Source organism: Hemibagrus wyckioides, linkage group LG08 (genome assembly GCF_019097595.1).
Source record: "Hemibagrus wyckioides isolate EC202008001 linkage group LG08, SWU_Hwy_1.0, whole genome shotgun sequence".
In the NCBI taxonomy this organism is placed as follows: Eukaryota; Metazoa; Chordata; class Actinopteri; order Siluriformes; family Bagridae; genus Hemibagrus; species Hemibagrus wyckioides.
The window spans coordinates 25,120,571-25,142,640 of NC_080717.1; the positions used below are offsets into that span (position 1 = coordinate 25,120,571).

At 38.9% G+C, this 22,070-nt stretch overlaps 3 protein-coding genes across 3 annotated transcripts; all 3 read right to left on the bottom strand.

The window, feature by feature from the left end:
• Nucleotides 1–535: 535 nt before the first annotated feature.
• On the bottom strand, nt 536–1,514 carry LOC131357298 (C-C motif chemokine 4-like). Its single transcript, XM_058396186.1, has 3 exons — nt 1,346–1,514; nt 1,025–1,145; nt 536–879 (listed from the first exon to the last, which is right to left on the bottom strand). Exons 1-3 carry the CDS (start codon nt 1,407–1,409, stop codon nt 786–788), a joined length of 279 nt encoding a protein of 92 aa, XP_058252169.1. The 5' UTR covers nt 1,410–1,514; the 3' UTR covers nt 536–785.
• Nucleotides 1,515–2,451: 937 nt separating this feature from the next.
• On the bottom strand, nt 2,452–3,532 carry LOC131357299 (eotaxin-like). Its single transcript, XM_058396188.1, has 3 exons — nt 3,386–3,532; nt 3,073–3,193; nt 2,452–2,937 (listed from the first exon to the last, which is right to left on the bottom strand). The coding sequence occupies exons 1-3, from the start codon at nt 3,447–3,449 to the stop codon at nt 2,808–2,810; spliced, it is 315 nt and encodes a 104-aa protein (XP_058252171.1). The 5' UTR covers nt 3,450–3,532; the 3' UTR covers nt 2,452–2,807.
• A 7,490-nt stretch (nt 3,533–11,022) lies between these two features.
• On the bottom strand, nt 11,023–17,938 carry LOC131357458 (C-C motif chemokine 8-like). The gene is made up of 5 exons (XM_058396432.1): nt 17,439–17,938; nt 16,938–17,092; nt 16,517–16,629; nt 16,267–16,391; nt 11,023–14,549 (listed from the first exon to the last, which is right to left on the bottom strand). The coding sequence occupies exons 1-5, from the start codon at nt 17,500–17,502 to the stop codon at nt 14,506–14,508; spliced, it is 501 nt and encodes a 166-aa protein (XP_058252415.1). The 5' UTR covers nt 17,503–17,938; the 3' UTR covers nt 11,023–14,505.
• Nucleotides 17,939–22,070: the final 4,132 nt, after the last annotated feature.

The following is a 22,070-nucleotide window of genomic DNA, read 5'->3' on the forward strand; positions in this document are numbered from 1 at the left end:
TTTTATCCACACAGCCGGATGAAGACCTACCTCTTCCTGAAACACTTAAACTAGCTCTTTTTTTTCCCCTATTTGTTTTATGCATTGTTGTAAGTATTTAGGGCTGATGGTGTCCTAAGTCTGTGACCTATTGACCCAGTGTTAATGTATTCATTGATAGAGACTTCAAAGCACTATTGTACATCACTCTGGATAAGAGCGTCTGCCAAATACCAGAAATGTAAATATAAATGTCTTGTTAAAACCTCACTTCATTAAACCGATAACAGAAATGGTGTTCAAAACTAATAATGAAGATGTCACCTCATCCTATCACAATGACACAAAATCATATAGGCCTAAAAAATGATCCCACACAGTACACACAACGTTTTTCCAGGACCCTGGTGCTATATGAAACAATACAGAGCTAAGTTGTCCTAGCTACATAAAGTGCATAATGTGCAAGACACGAGACAATACAATACTCTACAGGACATAAAATTGCATAGTGTAATTATTTATTAGAACAGTTACATGTTACACGTGTATAATAGTCACTTCATGCTATTTTACTGATAGATTTATAGGTTATTAAACATGATAGATGACAGAGACAGTGATAATAAACTCTTATAAACACCCGGTGGTGCCATCACACTGAGGCCCAGAGGTGAGAATATATTAACTGTAAAAACAAAACTAAACTAAATATAAACTAATAAAACAGGTTATAATAATAATGTAGTGTTCTGTGTTGAAATCCTGTCTGATGTTGAGGCTCAGATGCTTGCTTTCGCACCGAGTTATTGTTTATTCAGGTAATTTTTGACCCAAGTGGCTGTAGGATCCAAACAGAATCTGTAATTAATGTTCTCTTCTTTATTATGAGTCTCAAAGCTGTGACACAAAAAGAGAGACAAAAGGATGCTTGATTAATGCAAACAAACAAATAACCAAAAAAACCCAACTAATCAACCAAACTATTAGACATATATAATTAAAATATTATAATATATATCTGTACCAAGCAGGTGATACTTACACAATGGCCTTTATGGGGCAGTCACTGCTGGCCCTCCAGTGTTTCACAATGTTCTTTACTCTGAGCCTCATTTTAGTTGTGCCTGGACAGCATGGAGTTTTGTGGTCAAAACCAGCTGGAGCTGAAATAAAACATTCTTTATTAGTTTTGAAACAAGATGATGATGATGATGATGATGATGATGATATTCATTACTGTTATTGATATTAATATTATTATCATACTGCTACGTAGAAAACAATACAGATGTGTTCACTCTGGTCAATATTAGAAAGGAAAAACCAGAGCGGTCATCATTTAACAGAGTGATTTAATACTAACCACTAAACACCAGATGAAGAGAGCAGAGAGACATCAGAAACAGCCGGGCCATCAGGTTCTTCATCCTAGCAGAAGGTCTGGTTTCTCACAGAGAGAGACGGAGATCAGGAGAGAGGAATCGAGTGCTGGAGGAGAGAGCTTCTCTCCATCTTTTATATACACTGAGAGAGAAAGAAGGCAAAATGGTCTCCTGTTTCTAAGTAGCAGCTAGAATACAACATTCTTCCTCTTTTCATCATCTGTTTCCTGAAGGTTATTTCTATGTAACTCTTCCTCCATGTGCAGATTTTGCCGGGATTTTTCCACAGGATGGGTGTCTTGTCATTTACTCAGACAGACTGAGATACAAATGCATATATTAGGTTCTTAATTCAAGGTAATGTTTATGTAAGAGTCGAATGAATGCGATTCTATGTTTCGTTAATAATATTTATAAATGGACTTCTTGGGGACTTCTTGGGGAATCTATGATTATATTTAAATGGATTCTAAGGGACTTTTATTTTTGCTGGACATTGAGCAGAAACTTATTGGGGGGCCGGTGTAAGTGTAATGTAAGGAACGAAGAGCTCGTCTTGGTCTCTGTGTTTTATTATTGTTATTAAGCCCCCTTAACACCCACAATACTGCAACTATTACACTTACTTAAAAATAGTCAGTGTTTTGGTGGATCATAATATGTCAGATACATGAATTTGAAGTGCCTTGTCATAAAGGCAACTTTATAACTCATTTTATATTCTTGCTAGATTTCTTTTATATTATATTAACTGTAAAGGTGATCTCTATATATCTATCTACCTATCTATCTATCTGTCTGTCTGTCTGACTGTCCATCCGTCCGTCCGTCCAGACAATAAAAATTAAGACCATAATAAAGTCTTGGACGTCTTTTGAAAGTTTCTGACACAAATGATCTTATTTTATCTCATAGAATTATAAAAGAGTTACAATTATAAAACAATTACAGCTCAATGACTCACAGGAAACTATAACATACTGGAACACATAGTGTTTATTATTATAAGTATTATAAGTATTTATTAGAACAAATTCATGTTACATGTGTGTAACAGTCACTTCATTTCATTTTAATGATCCATTAATTGACTAACAAACATGAAGAAGGACACGGTCAGTGATACTGAACTCTCATAAACACCAGGTTAATGCTGTCACAATGAGGCCCAGAGCTGAGAATATGTTGACTGTATAATTAAATCATTACAAAGTGCTTGTTTCTGTATTAAAATGCCTTGCCATATATCATATGTCAATAATAAAGCAATGACTTTCAGGAAACCATGGTACATGTGACATATGACAATATTTAATTTCATTGGAATTTAAATAGAAACAAACATAAATAATACACAGACTGTGATACTGATCTCGTAATAACATCAGAAGCACAGAGGTGAGGATATGTAAATATTAATTTAGTGTTCTGTGTTGGAATCATCTATTGCTGAGGATGAGAGGTTTGCAGAGACACTGTGGCGTTGTTTTTTTGATCCACTGCTTTCATGTGATTCTTGACCCAGCCAGCAGTAGGATCCACACAGAATTTCTTCTTAGTTTTCATCTCAAAACTGTGACACAAAAAGCAAAAACAAAAAGGATGCTTGATTAATACAAACATTAAATAACCAAAAAAAAACCCAACCAACCAAAATAAAAACATACACATTAAAATACTATATCTATACCAAGCAGGTGATACTCACACAATGGCCTTTATGGGGCAATCGCGGCTGGTCAACGAGTATCCCACAATGTTGTTTACTGGGAGCCTCATTTTAGTTGTGCCTGGACAGCATGAAATCTTGTGGTCAAAACTAGTGGGAGCTGAAATAAAACATTGTTTATTAGTTTTGAAACAAGATGATGATGATGATGATGATGACGATGGTCATTATTGTTATTGTTATTAATATTATTATCATACTGCTACGTAGAGGTCAATACATATGTGTTCATTCTGGTCAATATTAGAAAATCCAGAGTGCTCTTCATTTAACAGAGAGATTTAATACTCACCACTAAACACCAGATGAAGAGAGCAGAGAGACATCAGAAACAGCAGAGCTGTCAGGTTCTTCATCCTAGCAGAAGGTCTGGTTTCTCACACAGAGGGATGGAGATCAGGAGAGAGGAGTCAAGTGCTGGAGGAGAGAGCTGCTCTTCATCATATATATATACACTGTGAGAGAAAGCAAAATGGTCTCTTGTTTCTAAGAACCAGCTAACATATAACGTCCTTCCTCTTTTCTTCATCTGTTTCCTGGAGGTTAATTCTAGATTTTGCCGGGATTTTTTCACAGGATTCTGGTCATTTAGTCAGACAGGCTGAGAATTCAGGTTCTTTATTAAAGGTAATGCTGACTAAGAAAATACTCAGTGGTTTAGTGGATGATAATATGTCATATATGTGAAGATGAAGTGCTGTGTCATTATGGTGACTTCATACCTCATTATATATTCTTGCTAGATTTTCTTTATATTGAACTGTAATGTATATTTATGTGTTGTCCTAAAATATACTGAATATAAGAGCTTCAGATAAAGAAAATACAAGTAGCTAAAACAATAGGTTTTTTATTGAGTCAGATTACATGTGATATACAGTCAGGTGCATAAATATTTGGCTCAAAGATAATGTTTATATTAATGTATTTCACATGGAACTGGAGAGAAATATGACCACAAAGTGCAGCTTTTCATCTTTAATGTGGACTTATTCAAATCCAGCCAGTTTTGTGTGATCTACCGTTTAAAGGGGAAAAAATAGTGATTTATTATTATTTCCCCTTCAGTATCTTGTTTTATAATAAAATGCACTTCGTCAGTATCCCTGACTGAATATGTAAAGATCTGGACTCAGTATGTAAGGAAGGTCAATAAGCAATAAGTGATGATGTAACAGTCTGAAACGTTATTCAGTGAGTATGAGTTATAAATAGAGTGGGGAATGTTTGCTGTCTGTTCAATGAAAAGCTGAGCGGTGTCACATGTATTACACAAACCAGAGAAGGAAGTGATAGTGAATATAACACAATAATACTTAGAAGGTCAACTACAGAGAACTCTGGTTTACTGGAGCACTTCATGACAAGGACACAAATTATAATAAATGCCTAGTTTCTGCGTTCCTTCACACAGGACCTCTGTATAGTTTTATTAAAATGTGATTTTTAAAAATGTATACATTTATATAAGTACAGACTTTCATTTTTAATGTTGGGTTACGTTTATCTATCATGAATTTCCCCTTGGTGCTTTGTTGAGGTCTTGTCTCTGTTACTGTATTGTCTCTGGTTGTTGTCCAAATCAGTCTTGATCGATCACACCTGTATTCAGGTAACTTCCCGATTCATCATAACGTCCTGAAGTAATGCACAGATATAGAATTCTATTTTTCTTTACAAATTATGTGCTGTAAATACAACTTGCCCATACTTCTCTATGCACATGCTAACTGACATAGCCTTATTCATCGATCTACATATTTACATATTTATCTCCACCTGTTCATTTGCAAAATTTCTACTATTTACCCTTCTGGTAAATGATAAACGCCATTTTGTTGTTATGTACCTTTATTTTGTAATGATAATGAAGTTCTATCTATCTATCTATCTATCTATCTATCTATCTATCTATCTATCTATCTATCTATCTATCTGTCTGTCTGTCTGTCTGTCTGTCTGTCTGTCTGTCTATCTATCTATCTATCTATCTATCTATCTATCTATCTATCTATCTATCTATCTGTCTGTTCAGTTTCTGCTCAGTGCCTGACACATAACGTCTGACTATTCTTCTTCTTCTTCTTCTTCTTCTTCTTCTTCTTCTTCTTGTTTTTGTTGTTAGAAACAATTGACTTGCACTTGCTTCTGCCTCCTTGAATTTCTTGTGACAACATCCACAGATCCAAAGTATGAGAGCAGTGTACTGTAGAAGTTACAGCACATTATATTATATAATATTATATTATATTATATTATATTATATTATATTATATTATATTATATTATATTATATTATATTATATTATATTATATTTTATTATATTATATTATATTATATTATATTATATTATATTATATTATATTATATTATATTATATTAAGTGACAAAAAAGATATACACAATTATAAACTTTTGCAGTAAACAATGACATTGCTATCTGAATTGCTACACAGTAAAATGGATTTTATGTTAAAATGGATTAATGCACACACACATACTGCATACTGAGATATTTATTTTCTCCTGACTGAATTATCTGAACTGACTGATGACATTCATTTAGACTCTGAATATCAACATCAGGAAAATAAAAGTTAAGACCATGTCTACAGATAAACTGTATTAGCATATATGTGATAAACATGAGTAAGAAAGTCTCAGATGTCTTCTGAAGGTTTCTGACAGAAATCTTCTTCTTCTTCTTTCGGCTTTTCCCTTCAGGGGTCGCCACAGCGAATCATCTCTCTCCACCTATCCCTATCTTCTGCATCCTCAACACTTACACCCACTAGCTTCATATCCTCATTTATTACATCCATATACCTCCTCTTTGGCCTTCCTCTTTGCCTCCTGCCTGGCAGCTCCATGTCCAACATTCTCCTACCAATATACTCACTCTCCCACCTCTGAACATGTCTAAACCATCTTAACCTGGCCTCTCTAACTTTGTCCCCCAAACGTCCAACATGATCTGTCCCTCTGATGTACTCGTTCCTAATCCTGTCCAACCGTGTTCCTCCCAAAGAGAACCTCAACATCTTCAGCTCTGCTACCTCTAGCTCTGACTCCTGTCTCTGTCTCAGTGATACTGTCTCTAAACCATACAGCATGGCCGGTCTCACCACTGTCCTGTACACCATCCCCTTGATTCTCGCTGAAATTTTTCTATCACACAGAACTCCCGACACCTTTCTCCACGCATTCCAACCTGCCTGCACTCGCTTCTTTACCTCTTTCCCACACGCTCCATTACTCTGGACTGTTGACCCCAAGAACTTAAACTCCTGTACCTTCTTCACCTCTTCACCCTGTAATCTTACTGTTCCACTTCCCTCCCTGTCATTCACACACATGTACTCAGTCTTACTACGACTGACTTTCATTCCTCTTCTCTCCAGCGCAAACCTCCACCTCTCCAGGTTTTCCTCCACCTGCTCCCTGCTCTCATTACAGATCACAATGTCATCTGCAAACATCATTGTCCAAGAAGACTCCTGTCTGACCTCCTCTGACAACTGGTCCATCACCATGGCAAACAGGAAGGGGCTCAGAGCCGATCCCTGATGCAGTCCCACCTCCACTCTGAACTCCTCTGTCTGACCTACAGAACACCTCACCACTGTCCTGCTCCTCTCATACATGTCCTGCACCACTCTGACATACTTCTCTGCTACTCTTGACTTCCTCATACAGTACCACAGCTCTTCTCTTGGCACCCTGTCATACGCTTTCTCCAAGTCTACAAACACACAGTGCAACTCTCTCTGACCATCCCTATACTTCTCCATCAACATTCATCTGTTGTGCTCTTTCTGGGCATGAAGCCATACTGCTGCTCACAAATTTCCACTACCTTCCTTAACCTAGCTTCCACTACTCTTTCCCATAGCTTCATTGTATGGCTCATCAACTTTATCCCCCTATAGTTGCTGCAACTCTGCATGTCACGCTTATTCTTAAAGATCGGCACTAATACACTTCTCCATTCCTCAGGCATCTTCTCACTCTCTAAAACCCTGTTAAACAAACTAGTTAAAAATTCCACTGCCGCCTCTGCTAGACACTTCCAGACCTCCACCGGGATGTCATCAGGACCAACTGCCTTTCCACTTTTCATCCTCTTCAAAGCCTTCCTGACTTCATCCTTTCTAATCTTATCTACTTTCTGTTCCACAGAGTTCACCCCTTCTACTCTTTCTTCCCTCTCATTTTCCTCATTCATCAGCTCTTCAAAGTACTCCTTCCATCTCCTCCGTACACTCTCCTCACTTGTGAGCACCTTTCCATCTCTATCCTTAATAACTCTAACTTGCCACACATCCTTCCCATCTTGATCCCTCTGCCTAGCTAACCTGTACAAGTCCTTCCCTCCTTCTCTAGTGTCTAACCTAGTGTACAACTCATCATACGCCTTCTGCTTAGCCTTAGACACCTCCCTCTTCACTCTGCGCTGTAACTCCTTGTATTCCTGTGTACTCTCTTCAGTCCTGTCCATGTCCCACTTCTTCTTGGCTAATCTCTTCCTTTGAATACTATCCTGAACTTCCTCATTCAACCACCAAGTCTCCTTCTTTCCTCCTTCCAGATGACACACCCAGCACCTTTCTTCCTGCCTCCCTGATCACTTCTGCTGTAGTTTCCTAATCATCTGGAAGCACTACCTGACCACCCAGAGCCTGCCTCAACTTCTGTCTAAATTCCTCACAACATTCCTCCTTTTTCAGCTTCCACCACTCGGTTTTCTTCTCCATCTCTATCTTTGACCTCTGCTTACAGACCATCAAATTCATCCTACACACCACCATCCTATGCTGTCTGGCTGCACTCTCTCCCACTACCACTTTACAGTCACTAATCTCTTTCTTCTACATAGGATGTAGTCTACCTGTGTGCTCCTACCTCCACTCTTGTAAGTCACTCTATGCTCCTCCCTCTTCTGAAAATAAGTGTTAACCACAGCCATGTCCATCCTCCTAGCAAAGTCCACTACCATCTGTCCTTCAAGGTTCCTTTCCTTAACTCCAAACTTGCCCATCACCTCCTCATCACCTGTGTTCCCCTCACCAACATGTCCATTAAAATCTGCTCCTATCACCACTCTCTCACCTGTTGGAATACTCTCCATCATCTCATCTAATTCACTCCAGAATCTCTCTTTCTCCTCTAACTCACAACCTACCTGTGGGGCATAACCACTAACAACATTCAACATCACCCCTTCAATTTCCAACTTCAGACTCATCACCCTGTCTGACACTCTCATCACCTCCAGAACATTCCTCACAAACTCCTCCTTCAGGACCACACCTACCCCATTTCTCTTACTATCCACACCATAATAAAACAGCTTGAATCCTGCTCCTATACTACGAGCCTTGCTATCCTTCCACCAGGTCTCCTGTACACACAGTATATCCACCTTCCTTCTCTCCATCACATCAGCCAGCTCTCTACCTTTCCCTGTCATAGTACCAAAATTCAGAGTTCATATTCTCAGTCCTATGCTCTTACCTTTCCTCTTCTCTCTCTGTCTACGCACTCTCCTTCCTCCTCTACTTCTTCAACCAACAGTAGCCCAATTTCCACCAGCGCCCTGTAGGTCAACGGCGCCGATGGCGGTCGTTGTTAACCCGGGCCTCGACCGATCCGGTATGAAATTTAGAGTACTGACGATTCGCATGGTTAAATTTGGCAGTGTTTTATGCCGGATGCCCTTCCTGACACAACCCTCTCTATTTATCCGGGCTTGGGACTGGCACAGAAGTCACTGGACTGTGACCCCCATGGCTAGATTGTTTCTGACAGAAATGATCTCATTTTATTTCATACAATTATAAAACAATTATAGCTCAATGACTCTCAGGAAACCATAACATACTGAAACACATAGTGTAAGTATTTATTAGAACAGGTACATGTTACATGTGTATAACAGTCACTTTGTTGGGTAATGAACATGAAGAAGGACACAGTCAGTGATACTGATCTATTATAAACACCACGTTAACGGCATCACACTGAGGCCCAGAGGTGAGAATATGTTGATTATATTTAAATCATTACAAAGTGATTGTTCTTTGTATTAAAAGAACTTGCCATATATCATATATCAATAATAAAGCAATGACTCTCAGGAAACCATGGTACATGTTATCTTTATACAATATTATCTATGTACAATATTTCTTTTAATTGGAAATTAAATGGAAAGAAACATAAAGAAGGCACAGAGGTGAGGACATATAAATATTAATTTAGGGTTCAGTGTTGGAATCTTATCTATTGCTGACGCTGAGAGGCTTTGTATTTTTTATCCACTTCTTTCATGTAATTGTCGACCCAATCAGCCGTAGGATCCACACAGAACCTGTTCTTAATGTTCTTTTCTTTATTATGAGTCTCAAAGCTGTGACAAAAAAGAGAGACAAAAGAATGCTCAATTAATGCAAAGAAACAAATAACCAAAAAAGCCCAACTAATCAACCAAACATAGACATATATAATTCAAATATTATATCTGTTCCAAGCAGGTGATACTCACACAATGGCCTTTATGGGGCAATCGCTGCTAGTCAATGAGTATTTCACAATGTTCTTTAGTGGGATCTTCATTTTAGTTTTGCCTGGACAGCATGGAGTCTTGTGGTCAAAACTAGTGGGAGCTGAAATAAAACATTGTTTATTAGTTTTGAAACAAAATGATGATGACGATGGTCATTATTGTTATTGTTATTAATATTATTATCATACTGCTACGTAGAGGTCAATACATATGTGTTCACTCTGGTCGATATTAGAAAATCCAGAGTGCTCTTCATTTAACAGAGAGATTTAATACTCACCACTAAACACCAGATGAAGAGAGCAGAGAGACATCAGAAACAGCAGAGCTGTCAGGTTCTTCATCCTAACAGAAGGTCTGGTTTCTCACACAGAGGATGGAGATCAGGAGAGAGGAGTCGAGTGCTGGAGGAGAGAGCTGCTCTTCATCATATACACTATATTGCCAAAAGTATTCGCTCACTCATCCAAATAATCAGAATCAGGTGTTCCAATCACTTCCATGGCCACAGGTGTATAAAGTCAAGCACCTAGGCATGCAGACTGTTTTTACAAACATTTGTGAAAGAATGGGTCGCTCTCAGGAGCTCAGTGAATTCCAGCGTGGAACTGTGATAGGATGCCACCTGTGCAACAAATCCAGTCGTGAAATTTCCTCGCTCCTAAATATTCCACAGTCAACTGTCAGCTGTATTATAAGAACGTGGAAGTGTTTGGGAACGACAGCAACTCAGCCACGAAGTGGTAGGCCACGTAAACTGACGGAGCGGGGTCAGCGGATGCTGAGGTGCATAGTGCGAAGAGGTCGCCAACTTTCTGCAGAGTCAATCGCTACAGACCTCCAAACTTCATGTGGCCTTCAGATTAGCTCAAGAACAGTGTGCAGAGAGCTTCATGGAATGGGTTTCCATGGCCGAGCAGCTGCATCCAAGCCATACATCACCAAGTGCAATGCAAAGCGTAGGATGCAGTGGTGTATAAAGCACGCCGCCACTGGACTCTAGAGCAGTGGAGACGCGTTCTCTGGAGTGACGAATCGCGCTTCTCCATCTGGCAATCTGATGGACAAGTCTGGGTTTGGCGGTTGCCAGGAGAACGGTACTTGTCTGACTGCATTGTGCCAAGTGTAAAGTTTGGTGGAGGGGGGATTATGGTGTGGGGTTGTTTTTCAGGAGCTGGGCTTGGCCCCTTAGTTCCAGTGAAAGGAACTCTGAATGCTTCAGCATACCAAGACATTTTGGACAATTCCATGCTCCCAACTTTGTGGGAACAGTTTGGAGCTGGCCCCTTCCTCTTCCAACATGACTGTGCACCAGTGCACAAAGCAAGGTCCATAAAGACATGGATGACAGAGTCTGGTGTGGAGGAACTTGACTGGCCTGCACAGAGTCCTGACCTCAACCCGATAGAACACCTTTGGGATGAATTAGAGCGGAGACTGAGAGCCAGGCCTTCTCGTCCAACATCAGTGTGTGACCTCACAAATGCACTTCTGGAAGAATGGTCAAAAATTCCCATAAACACACTCCTAAACCTTGTGGACAGCCTTCCCAGAAGAGTTGAAGCTGTTATAGCTGCAAAGGGTGGACCGATGTCATATTGAACCCTATGGATTAGGAATGGGATGTCACTTAAGTTCATATGCGAGTCAAGGCAGGTGAGCGAATACTTTTGGCAATATAGTGTATATACACTGTGAGAGAAAGCAAAATGGTCTCTTGTTTCTAAGAACCAGCTAACATAACGTCCTTCCTCTTTTCTTCATCTGTTTCCTGGAGGTTAATTCTAGATTTTGCCGGGATTTTTTCACAGGATTCTGGTCATTTAGTCAGACAGGCTGAGAATTTAGGTTCTTTATTAAAGGTAATGCTGACTAAGAAAATACTCAGTGGTTTAGTGGATGAAAATAAGTCATATATGTGAAGATGAAGTGCTGTGTCATTATGGCGACTTCATACCTCTTTATATATTCTTGCTAGATTTTCTTTATATTGAACTGTAATGTATATTTATGTGTTGTCCTTCTAAAATATACTGAATATAAGAGCTTCAGATAAAGAAAATACAAGTAGCTAAAACAATAGGTTTTTTATTGAGTCAGATTACATGTGATATACAGTCAGGTGCATAAATATTTGGCTGTTGACAAAAATAATGTTGATATATTAATATCTTTCACATGGAATTGGAGAGAAATATGACCACAAAGTGCAGCTTTTCATCTTTAATGTGGACTTATTCAAATCCAGCCAGTTTTATGTGTGATCTACCGTTTAAAGGGGAAAAAATAGTGATTTATTATCATTTCCCCTTCAGTACTTGTTTTACAATAAAATGCACTTTGTCAGTATCCCTGACTGAATATGTAAAGATCTGGACTCAGTATGTAAGGAAGGTCAATAAGCAATAAGTGATGATGTAACAGTCTGAAACGTTATTCAGTGAGTATGAGTTATAAATAGAATGTTTGCTGTCTGTTCAATGAAAAGCTGAGTGGTGTCACATGTATTACACAAACCAGAGAAGGAAGTGATAGTGAATATAAGACAATAATACTTAGGTCAACTACAGAGAACTCTGGTTTACTGGAGCACTTCATGACAAGGACACAAATTATAATAAATGCCTAGTTTCTGCGTTCCTTCACACAGGACCTCTGTATAGTTTTGTTAAAATGTGATTTTTAAAAATATATACATATATATAAAAGTGCCGACTTTCATCTTTAATATTGGGTTATATTTATCTGCCCCTTGGTGCTTTCTTGTGGTTCAGGTCTTGTCTCCGTCACTGTATCATCTCTGGTTGTTGTCCTATTCAGTCTTGATCGATCGCACCTGTATTCAGGTAACTTCCCGATTTATCATGTTGTTACGAAGTAATACACATATTTTCTATTCACGCTATATTCCTAATTAGGGTCACAGGGATCTGCTGGAGCCTATCCCAGCACACATTGGGCTGGGTTTAGGAACAGCTTTTTCCCCCATGGCTGTTTCTTTGCTGAACTCTGCCTCCACCTGATCACGCACACATTGACTGAGCACATTATCATCAGTGTATATAACCTTTTTCTGTATATAACCCTTTCTGTGTACAGTTTACATATACAAATTATTTTTCATAGTATACAGTATCTTCCTCATTGCACAAATCTAAATCATTGCACTCATTGTACATAACTCCTCTGTATACTGTTTATATATTTAATTATGCTCATTTGCACTCATTGCATTTACCTTCCTCTGTATACTGTTTATATACTGTTATATATGCAAATTATTTATATATTTTTGTATATTGTTTAAATATGCAAATTATTTATTGTTATATACTTATTATATATGCTAATTATTTGCACTGCGAAATGCACTTCTGGTTAGATGCTAACTGTATTTCGTTGCCTTGTACCCACATGTGCAATGACAATAAAGTTGAATCTAATCTAATCTAATCAAAAGGCAGGGGTACACCCTGGACAGGTCACCAGTCCATCGCAGGGCGACATATAAACAGACAACCATACATTCATATGGGCAATTTAGAATTACCAATCAACCTAATGTACATGTTTTTGAAGGAACCCAAAGTACCTGGAGTAAACCTATCCAGGCAAAGGAAGAACATGCAAACTCCACACAAAAAGGCCCCTGCCTGTTCGAACCCAGAATTCAAACCCAGGACCTTCTTGCTGTGAGGCAACAGTGCTAATCACTAAGCCACCATAACACACAGATATATACTTCTATTTTTCTTTACACATTATGTGCTGTAAACACAACTTGCACATACTTCTCTATGCACATTGTCGGAACTCGGAGTCCTCTCCGAGTGGACATATCACAGGGTGATATTTTAGATTGTGTCTATTTCTATTTATTTTCTATTATCAAAAACTTAGCCGAAACAACGGAGATCTGTCAGCAGATGAGAAGAAGCAGGTTTCTTTATTCAGCCATGCAATCAATCACATGCATTTCTGAAGAGAGCAGCTGGTCTAAAAAACCCCCAAAATCCCCCTCTACTTATACCTCAGGCACCCCATGGTAATTTCACATTATAGTCAATGTATGGCTACTTTAATCCTTTACTATACTTTATGGCTTCCTTAATTTACATACTTACTATATTTTCTTATTTGTCCCGATACCGCCCCTAAACTGAGGTCATCCTCCCCTTGATGACATCAATGTTCCTTCTCTCAATGTTCCCAGCAATTTCAGACTTATTTGGAAATTCTACCTAGAAGGGCACGATTCCTTCATGCATTACACACATTAAGGTGTACTTAATAAGTAGGTACACCTTACAATGCTGATTTTGCTGATAAGACGCTGTTATGTCTACCGTATGTTTGTCTCATCTGGGTGCCTATTCTGTGCCCTGAAAATCCCCTCAATTTCACACTTATCAGCACTAGTTCTGCATGATTATTATAAAGGTTATACATTTGCATTAATCAAAAGCTAACTACTAATCAGTAGCTAAATATTTTTGATAGATATTTGATAGATAACCACTACTTTTAGGCAGAGTATTGCTATTTAAATTTAGGCATATAATTTTCTCCAACATAATAACTGACAAAGCCTTATTTATTGATCTACATCTGCCACACACCTCCAGTGTCCTGGGTTTGAGTCTCACTCCCGCACACTATGTATGTGGAGTTTGCATGTTCTCCCCGTGCTTGGTGGGTTTCCTCCGGGTGCTCCGGTTTCCTCCCACACTCCAAACACATGCTTCTAGGCTGATTGAGTTTTTAAATTGCCCATAGTGTGTGATTGCGTGAGTCAATGAGTGCGTGTGTGTGCCCTGTGTTGGGTTGGCACTCCGTCCAAGGTGTATCATGCCTTGATGCCCGATGATGCCTGCGATAGGCACAGGTTCCCTGTGACCCAAGAATAGATCAGATTAGCGGTACAGACAATGAAATGAATTATATTAAGCGACAAAAAAGATACACAATTATAAACTTTTGCAGGAAACAATGACATTGCTGTCTGAATTGCTACACAGTAAAATGGATTTTATGTTAAAATGGATTAATGCACACACATACTGCATACCGAGATATTTATTTTCTCCTGACTGAATTATCTGAACTGACTGATGACATTCATTTAGAACTCTGAATATCAACATCAGGAAAAAGACCATGTCTACAGAAACTGTACAACTAGCATGTATGTGATAAACATGAGTAAGAACATCTTTGTCACGAAACACCAGAGATGAGCAGACAATGGCAGGTTTAAACCCCGGAAGGGGTACATTTATCGAGGAAGGAATACGGGTGGAGAAAGAGGAGAATACTCAGCTGAGTGAGATGGGATGGAAACGCCGTGCATGGAGGTGAGTGGAGTTGGGGAGAGCAGCAACCGAGGTGAGAAAGGGAAGACAGCAGTTGGGGCTCAATCACAGGAATAAAGGTAGCTCGGAGGCTAAAACTAACGTGTGAAAACGTAGCATAGAGTCGGTGTCTTAAATGAGACCAGACAGGGAGGAAGTGGAGAGTGCTCTTAAATAGGGGAGTGGAGGTAAGAAACTAATGAGGTGCTGGTGAACTCAATCAGTATTCGGGTGAGTGAGTGCGCTGGTAAGGGGTCAGGTCCGGCATGCCTCTGACAGTCTTTGACATCTTAAGGTTTGATGAAATTAGATTTTCTGTCTCATACAATTATAAAACAATTACAATAAAACAATTATAGATCAATGACTTTTAGGAAGCCATAACATACTCAAAAACATAGTGTAAATATTTATTAGAACATGTTCAGGTTACATGTGTATAACAGTCACTTTATTTCGTTTTAAAGATCCATTAATTGGGTAACATGAAGACGGACACGGTCAGCGATACTGAACTATTATCAGCAGGTGGCACCATCTCACTGAGGCCCAGAGGTGAGAATATGTTGACTGTATAATTAAATAATTACAAAGTGCTTGTTTTGTATTAAAAATGCCTTGCCATATATATCATATCAATAATAAAGTATTACCATAATATTACAATACCATAATATAAACTATAATATTTACAACAGTACGAGACATTATTAGAATAGTTGCATGTGACATGTGTACTGTGAAAAAATATTTTATCAAATGCTAATCTTCTAACACTTTGCTATATTCTGACTCCAACTCTACATTGATCTGACTAGCTCAGTTAAGCAAGACACAAACTAAAGACAAATCATGCAGACTGGATGATCGCAGATACGAGGTTTATTGCAAACATAGATACTTTATTCATCTCAGTCTGTCTGTCCCCTGACACATAACGTCAGACTATTATTGTTATTATTTGTTGTTACTAAAAAAACAAAAAAAACAACAACAAACAGTTCACCTGCCTCCTTGTGACAACCAAAAATCCAAACCAGGAGAACAGCATTATATTATAACACCGATCAGGCATAACATTATGACCACCTGCCTAATATTGTGTTGGTCTCCATTTGCTGCCAAAACAGCCCTGACCCATCATGCACTGCGTACTGTGTATAACACGTTTCTATCAGAAACGGCATTAACGTCAGCAATTTGACCAACAGTAGCTCATCTGTTGGATCGGACCACACAGGCCAGCCTTCACTCACCTTGACCTGGCTGAGAGGTTTGCAGAGACACTGTGGCATTTTTCTGATCCACTACTTTCATGTGATTCTTGACCCAGCCAGCAGTAGGATCCACACAGAATTTCTTCCCAGTGTTCATGTCAAAGCTGTGACACAAAAAGAAAAAAAAGGATGCTTGATTACTGCAAATAACCAAAAAAAAAAAAAAAAACCAACCAAACAGACATATATAATTAAAATCCTATATTTGTACCAAGCAGGTGATACTCACACTATGGCCTTCATGGGGCAGTCACTGCTGGTCCAGTGGTATTTCACAATGTTTTTTACTGGGATCCTCATTTTAGTTGTGCCTGGACAGCTGTAACGTCTGGGACCCCCGCCCTATGCGGGGCTCGACCCCAGACGCCCGTGGTGTGTGTGCGCACGCCAGCGCACGGTGTAATGAGACCCATGCGCAGGATTCAGCGAAGCACTGCTTTTATTACATTTAAGACGTGACATAGGGAAACAAACGTAACACTAGACATGGCATGGTTAACTAAACTAAACAAAACCTAGACCTTAGCTTGGACATGGAACCTAGCAAACAAAACCCCAACAGAAACCACGGTGCAGATAACAATTATAGACAAGGACACAACCACAAGGATCCCTATTTATAGGGGTAGACATTAGGGCTAATGGGATACAGGTGACACAATCAGGATAGGAACAATAGGAAGGGCGTAACAAAAGACACACAAAGAAGCAGGCTTCACAAGGTTCGCCCTCTCTGGGCCTGGCAGGGAACTGTCCAGCTGTTCCTGACAACAGCATTGAGTCTTGTGGTCAAAAACGACTTTAGCTGGGATGAAACAGTGTTTATAGAGATTATTATTATTATTATTATTATTATTATTATTATTATTATTATTATACATCATACTGCTGCCTACAAGACAATACAGACATGTTCAGATATTAGGAGGGAAAAATGAGAGAGCACAATGTTTAATACTATATTATTTAACAATTGGATTGAAACCTTGCACACAGATTGAATCAAATTGACTAAATTCAACTCAAAACATTTACTTGAAAATTTGAATTCAGATTGTAGCGGCTAATTACCCAATCCATAAAAATCGTTCTCTGTGTTCACACTGCAAGTAAAAAAGTGTGCAATATTAAAAGAAGGATTTAATACTCACCACTAAGCACCAGCTGAAGAGAGCAGAGGGAGAAGAGATACAGCAGAGCCGTCAGTTTCTTCATCCTAGCAAAAGGTCTGGTTTCTCACACAGAGAGAGTCGAGTGAGAGATCAGGAGAGGGGATTCGAGTGCTGGAGGAGATAGTGAGTGAGAAAGAGAGAGAGAGAGACAGAGAGAGAGAGAGAGAGAGAGAGATGAGACAGAACATCTGTTGGTTACATAAGTTTTCACTGCCTCAGGGTCAATATACTTTGTAAAACTATTCTTGGCAGTAATTCCAGCTGCACGTCTGAATCCTGATGTTTTTCATGATTTCTATTTTTCTTTGAATATTTGCTCCCGGTCATTGTCCTGTTTTAAAGTAAAGCTCAGGCTCAGAGTCTTGCATGTTTTCTTTGGATCTTGGACCTTTATTTAAATGTGTACAAACTTTATTGGGGTCATAGATGTTTTTTTGTCCTGAATGTTTGTGAGGTATTGAAGTCCGGATTAAACCAGTTTGTTTCACGTGATGAATCAGACAGATTAATAACTATATGAACTCAATAATAATTATAATAACTTTGATAATAGAGGTTTGTAATTGTGACTCTAGCAAATATTCTAGCTTCACTATGGGATCCACAGACATTCAGGCAGAGGAGAAAGGCAATCCTTCTTTATCCTCTTATAATGAACTAACTAGAAAAAAATCCTTATTGTTTTAAATTATACACCATGGTTGGCTAAGGATTCTAATAAATATACTATATGTACACACACACAATATATATATATATATATATATATATATATATATATATATATATATATATATATATATATATATATATATATATACCATATTTACAACTGTTTCATGAGAGACATCACTTGTACTATTGTAACTGATATATAATTATAATGACCTACTGGACAAAATGTCGAAGTTTTCATTGTCATGCTGATGATATTTGTTTATAAAAATAACAATTAAAAAGCAACACCAAATAAACTTAAAACATGCAGAAATACAACGAGCGTCACAAAACATTGACGTAAACCTGACGTCTTTAGGCACACATAGTGTGTGTGTGTGTGTGTGTGTGTGTGTGTGTGTGTGTGTGTGTGAACTAATCAGAGGAAAATGGGAAACAGGGCAAAAAGGCAGGGGGGAAAAGAACAACAGCTTAGGTAGTGGCAAGGCACACGTGAGGAAAACCTAAACGTAAACAAAAGACAAACATAAACAAAGGCATAAAAACAGTCAAGCCATGACGCCCTCTGGAGGTCATACGGGGAAATGCCCAAGCTGTTTCTAACTAATCTAGATTTCCAAACTAAAGCTTTGAAACAAAGAGTTGTTTTAAATAATGAACACAAAAGAAGTGTTGCTACTGTAACAGACATCAATTCCCTATCTATCTATTTGTTCAATTGCAATAAAACGCTTATAGCTCAATGACTCAGGAAACCATAACATACTGAAACAGAGTGTAAGTATTTATTAGAACAGGTACATGTTACATGTGAATAACAGTCACTTCATTTCGTTTTACTGATCCATTACTCATTAATTGGGTAACAAACATGAAGAAGACACAGAGTGATAATGAACTCTTAAAAATAGTAGGTGGTGCCATAACACTGAGGGCCAGAAGTGAGCAGAGAAGATTAGATTAGATTAGATTAGATTAGATTAGATTAGATTAGATTAGATTTTACTGTCATGTACAAAGCCAATGAAATGACCACAAGGGGGCGCCATCACACTAAGACCCAGAGGTGAGAATATATAAACTGTAAAAAACCCAACTAAACTAAATATTAACTAACAAAAAAAAGCCATAATATTAATTTAGGGTTCTGTGTTCATTAGCATACAGGATGATGATGATGATGATGATGATGATGATGAGTGTGACAGGGCCACCTGGTGTTTGAATTTATTTGTATAGCGCTTTTAACAAAGGACATTATTAATGTCCAGATCAGGTCTTTTAGTAAGCCATGAGAGAAAAAGTAAAGAGATAATGGACGCAAAAAACACCCACAAATGTGGTTCAATGAATCACTGGCAGATTTTTAAGAAAATTATGTGTTTATTAAATATTTAAAGAAAGTTTTAATGATGAAGCATTTTAAAAGCATGAGAAATTTAGAATGTAGTTAGCTGGGGAATATACATATTGGCTCTAATATATATCAGGCATAACATTATGACCACCTGCCTAATATTGTGTTGGTCCCCCTTTTAGCTCCTAAAACAGTCCTGACCTGTCGAGGCATGGACTCCACTAGATCCCTGAAGGTGTGCTGTGGTATCTGGAACTAAGATGTTAGCAGCAGATCCTTTAAGTCTTGTAAGTCCTCAATGGACTAGACTTGTTTGTCCAGCACATCCCACAGATGCTGGATTGGATTGAGATCTGGGGGATTTGATTCACGATTCAAGATTCAAGAAGCTTTATTGTCATTTCAACCACATATAGCTGACGCAGTACATAGTGAAATGAAACAACGTTTCTCCAGGACCTGGTGCTACATAAACATACAACAACAAAGAGTTCAACACAAAACAACCCCACAGAGCTAGGACAGAAGTTTGTCTTAGCCACGTAAAGTGCACAGTGTGCAGCTAGGTGCAAACAGAGCATAGACAAGACAAAAGACAATAAATACAAGAAAGACAACACAAAAAGAACACAGGACACTTAGCGCCGAAAAAGAAAGAAAAGAACATGTGTAATGGAATGTAAGTGAAATAAAATAAGATAAAATTAAATGATGTAAAAAAAAATATTGTGCAAAATATAGCAAAAACAGCAGCGGTTGAGGTAGTGCAAATAAACATACATATAACTATAGCAGCGGATGACAGGTAGAGGTAGTGCAATAAGTAATGAACAATATAAATTATGTGTGTGCGTGTGTGTGCATCCACTCAGTCAAGAGAGAGAGTGTATGTGTATATGTGTGTGAGAGAGACAGAGAGTTGTATACAGTTCAGTCCTGAGTGAGAGTGTGTGTGTGTGTGTGTGTGTGTGAGAGAGTGTAGAACAGTTCAGTCCCGGGTGTTGAGGAGCCTGATGGCTTGAGGAAAGAAACTGTTACACAGTCTGGTTGTGAGGGCCCGAATGCTCCAGTACATCTTTCCCAACGGCAGGAGGGTGAAGAGTGTGTGTGAGGGGTGTGTGGGGTCATCCACAATGCTGTTAGCTTTGCGGATGCAGCGCGCAGTGTAAATGTCCGTGATAGAGGGGAGAGAGACTCCTATGATCTTTTCAGCTGTCCTCACTATCCGCTGAAGGGTCTTGTGATGGTGCAGTTCCCAAACCAGGCAGTGATGCAGTTGCTCAGGATGCTCTCCATGGTCCCTCTGTAGAACACAGTCAGGATGGGGGAAGGGAGATGGGCTTTCCTCAGCCTCCTCAGGAAGTAGAGGCGCTGCTGGGCTTTCTTGGTGATGGAGCTGGTGTTGAGTGACCAGGTGAAGTTCTCCGTCAGATGGACACCAAGGAATTTGGTGCTCTTGACGATCTCCACCGAAGACTCGTAGATGAACAGCGGAGAATGACCACTCTGTGCTCTCCTGCAGTCAACAACCATCTCTTTGGTCTTGTCGACATTCAGGGAGAGGTTGTTGGGTCTGCACCAGGCTGTTAGATGTTGCACCTCCTCTCTGTATGCTGACTGAAATCTATGAACAGCATTCGAACGTAGGAGTCCTTACAGTCCAGGTGTGTGAGGGCCAGATGGAGAGTTGTGGTGATGGCGTCGTCCGTGGAGCGGTTAGGACGATACGCAAACTGCAAGGGGTCCAGCGAGGGTGGTAGCTGTGACTTGATGTGCCTCATGACGAGCCTCTCGAAGCATTTCATCACGATTGGTGTGAGTGCGACGGGACGATAGTCATTGAGGCAGGAAACTGTAGACTTCTTTGGCACAGTGGCCCATTTTTGTATTGTGGCAGGGCACATTATCCTGCTGAAAGAGGCCGCAGCCATCAGGGAATACAGTTTCCATGAAAGGGTGTACTTGGTCTGCAACAACGACATTCATAAGTCCAGGCCACTTTCTTCTATTGCTCCATGGTCCAGTTCTGATTCTCCATGTGCCCATTGTCTCAGAATGTTATGCCTGATCTATCTATCTATCTATCTATCTATCTATCTATCTATCTATCTATCTATCTATCTATCTATCTATCTATCTATCTATCTATCTATCTATCTATCTATCTATCTATCTATCTATCTATCTATCTATCTATCTATCTATCTATCTATCTATCTATCTATCTATCTAATCTTGTATATGGAATAAAGTCATCAGTTGAGTCAAATCAAACAGCCTGAAAAAAATTATTGACATAAAAATATTAATAATAACTCGATTTATGTCAATTTTACTCACAGATACTCCTGTTTTTGACCAATAAGATGATCTGTGTGGATCCTACAGCTCCAGGGATCACATGAAAGCAGTGAAACACAAAATCCTAACCTTGAAGCTCAGCGCTTGATGACGTTCCAACAAGTTTCATAAGTTCCTTTATGTGACAGCACCACCTGCTGTTTGTTTTCATTTAATGGGACAGTAAATCTACATGAAATGAACACAGCAGGGCTTTTCTTTTCATATTGGTTCAA

Excerpts from the sequence above, each read along its gene's own strand:
- LOC131357298 (XM_058396186.1), bottom strand. The coding sequence starts at position 1,409 with ATGAAGAACCTGATGGCCCGGCTGTTTCTGATGTCTCTCTGCTCTCTT. Across the intron at positions 1,146-1,345 it reads TCTTCATCTGGTGTTTAGTG|CTCCAGCTGGTTTTGACCAC; the intron begins GTTAGTATTAAA and ends GTTTTATTTCAG. Across the intron at positions 880-1,024 it reads TGCCCCATAAAGGCCATTGT|CTTTGAGACTCATAATAAAG; the intron begins GTAAGTATCACC and ends TTTGTGTCACAG.
- LOC131357299 (XM_058396188.1), bottom strand. The coding sequence starts at position 3,449 with ATGAAGAACCTGACAGCTCTGCTGTTTCTGATGTCTCTCTGCTCTCTT. Across the intron at positions 3,194-3,385 it reads TCTTCATCTGGTGTTTAGTG|CTCCCACTAGTTTTGACCAC; the intron begins GTGAGTATTAAA and ends GTTTTATTTCAG. Across the intron at positions 2,938-3,072 it reads TGCCCCATAAAGGCCATTGT|TTTTGAGATGAAAACTAAGA; the intron begins GTGAGTATCACC and ends TTTGTGTCACAG.
- LOC131357458 (XM_058396432.1), bottom strand. The coding sequence starts at position 17,502 with ATGAAGAAACTGACGGCTCTGCTGTATCTCTTCTCCCTCTGCTCTCTT. Across the intron at positions 17,093-17,438 it reads TCTTCAGCTGGTGCTTAGTG|CTAAAGTCGTTTTTGACCAC; the intron begins GTGAGTATTAAA and ends GTTTCATCCCAG. Across the intron at positions 14,550-16,266 it reads AACCTCTCAGCCAGGTCAAG|GGAACCTGTGCCTATCGCAG; the intron begins GTGAGTGAAGGC and ends CTTGGGTCACAG.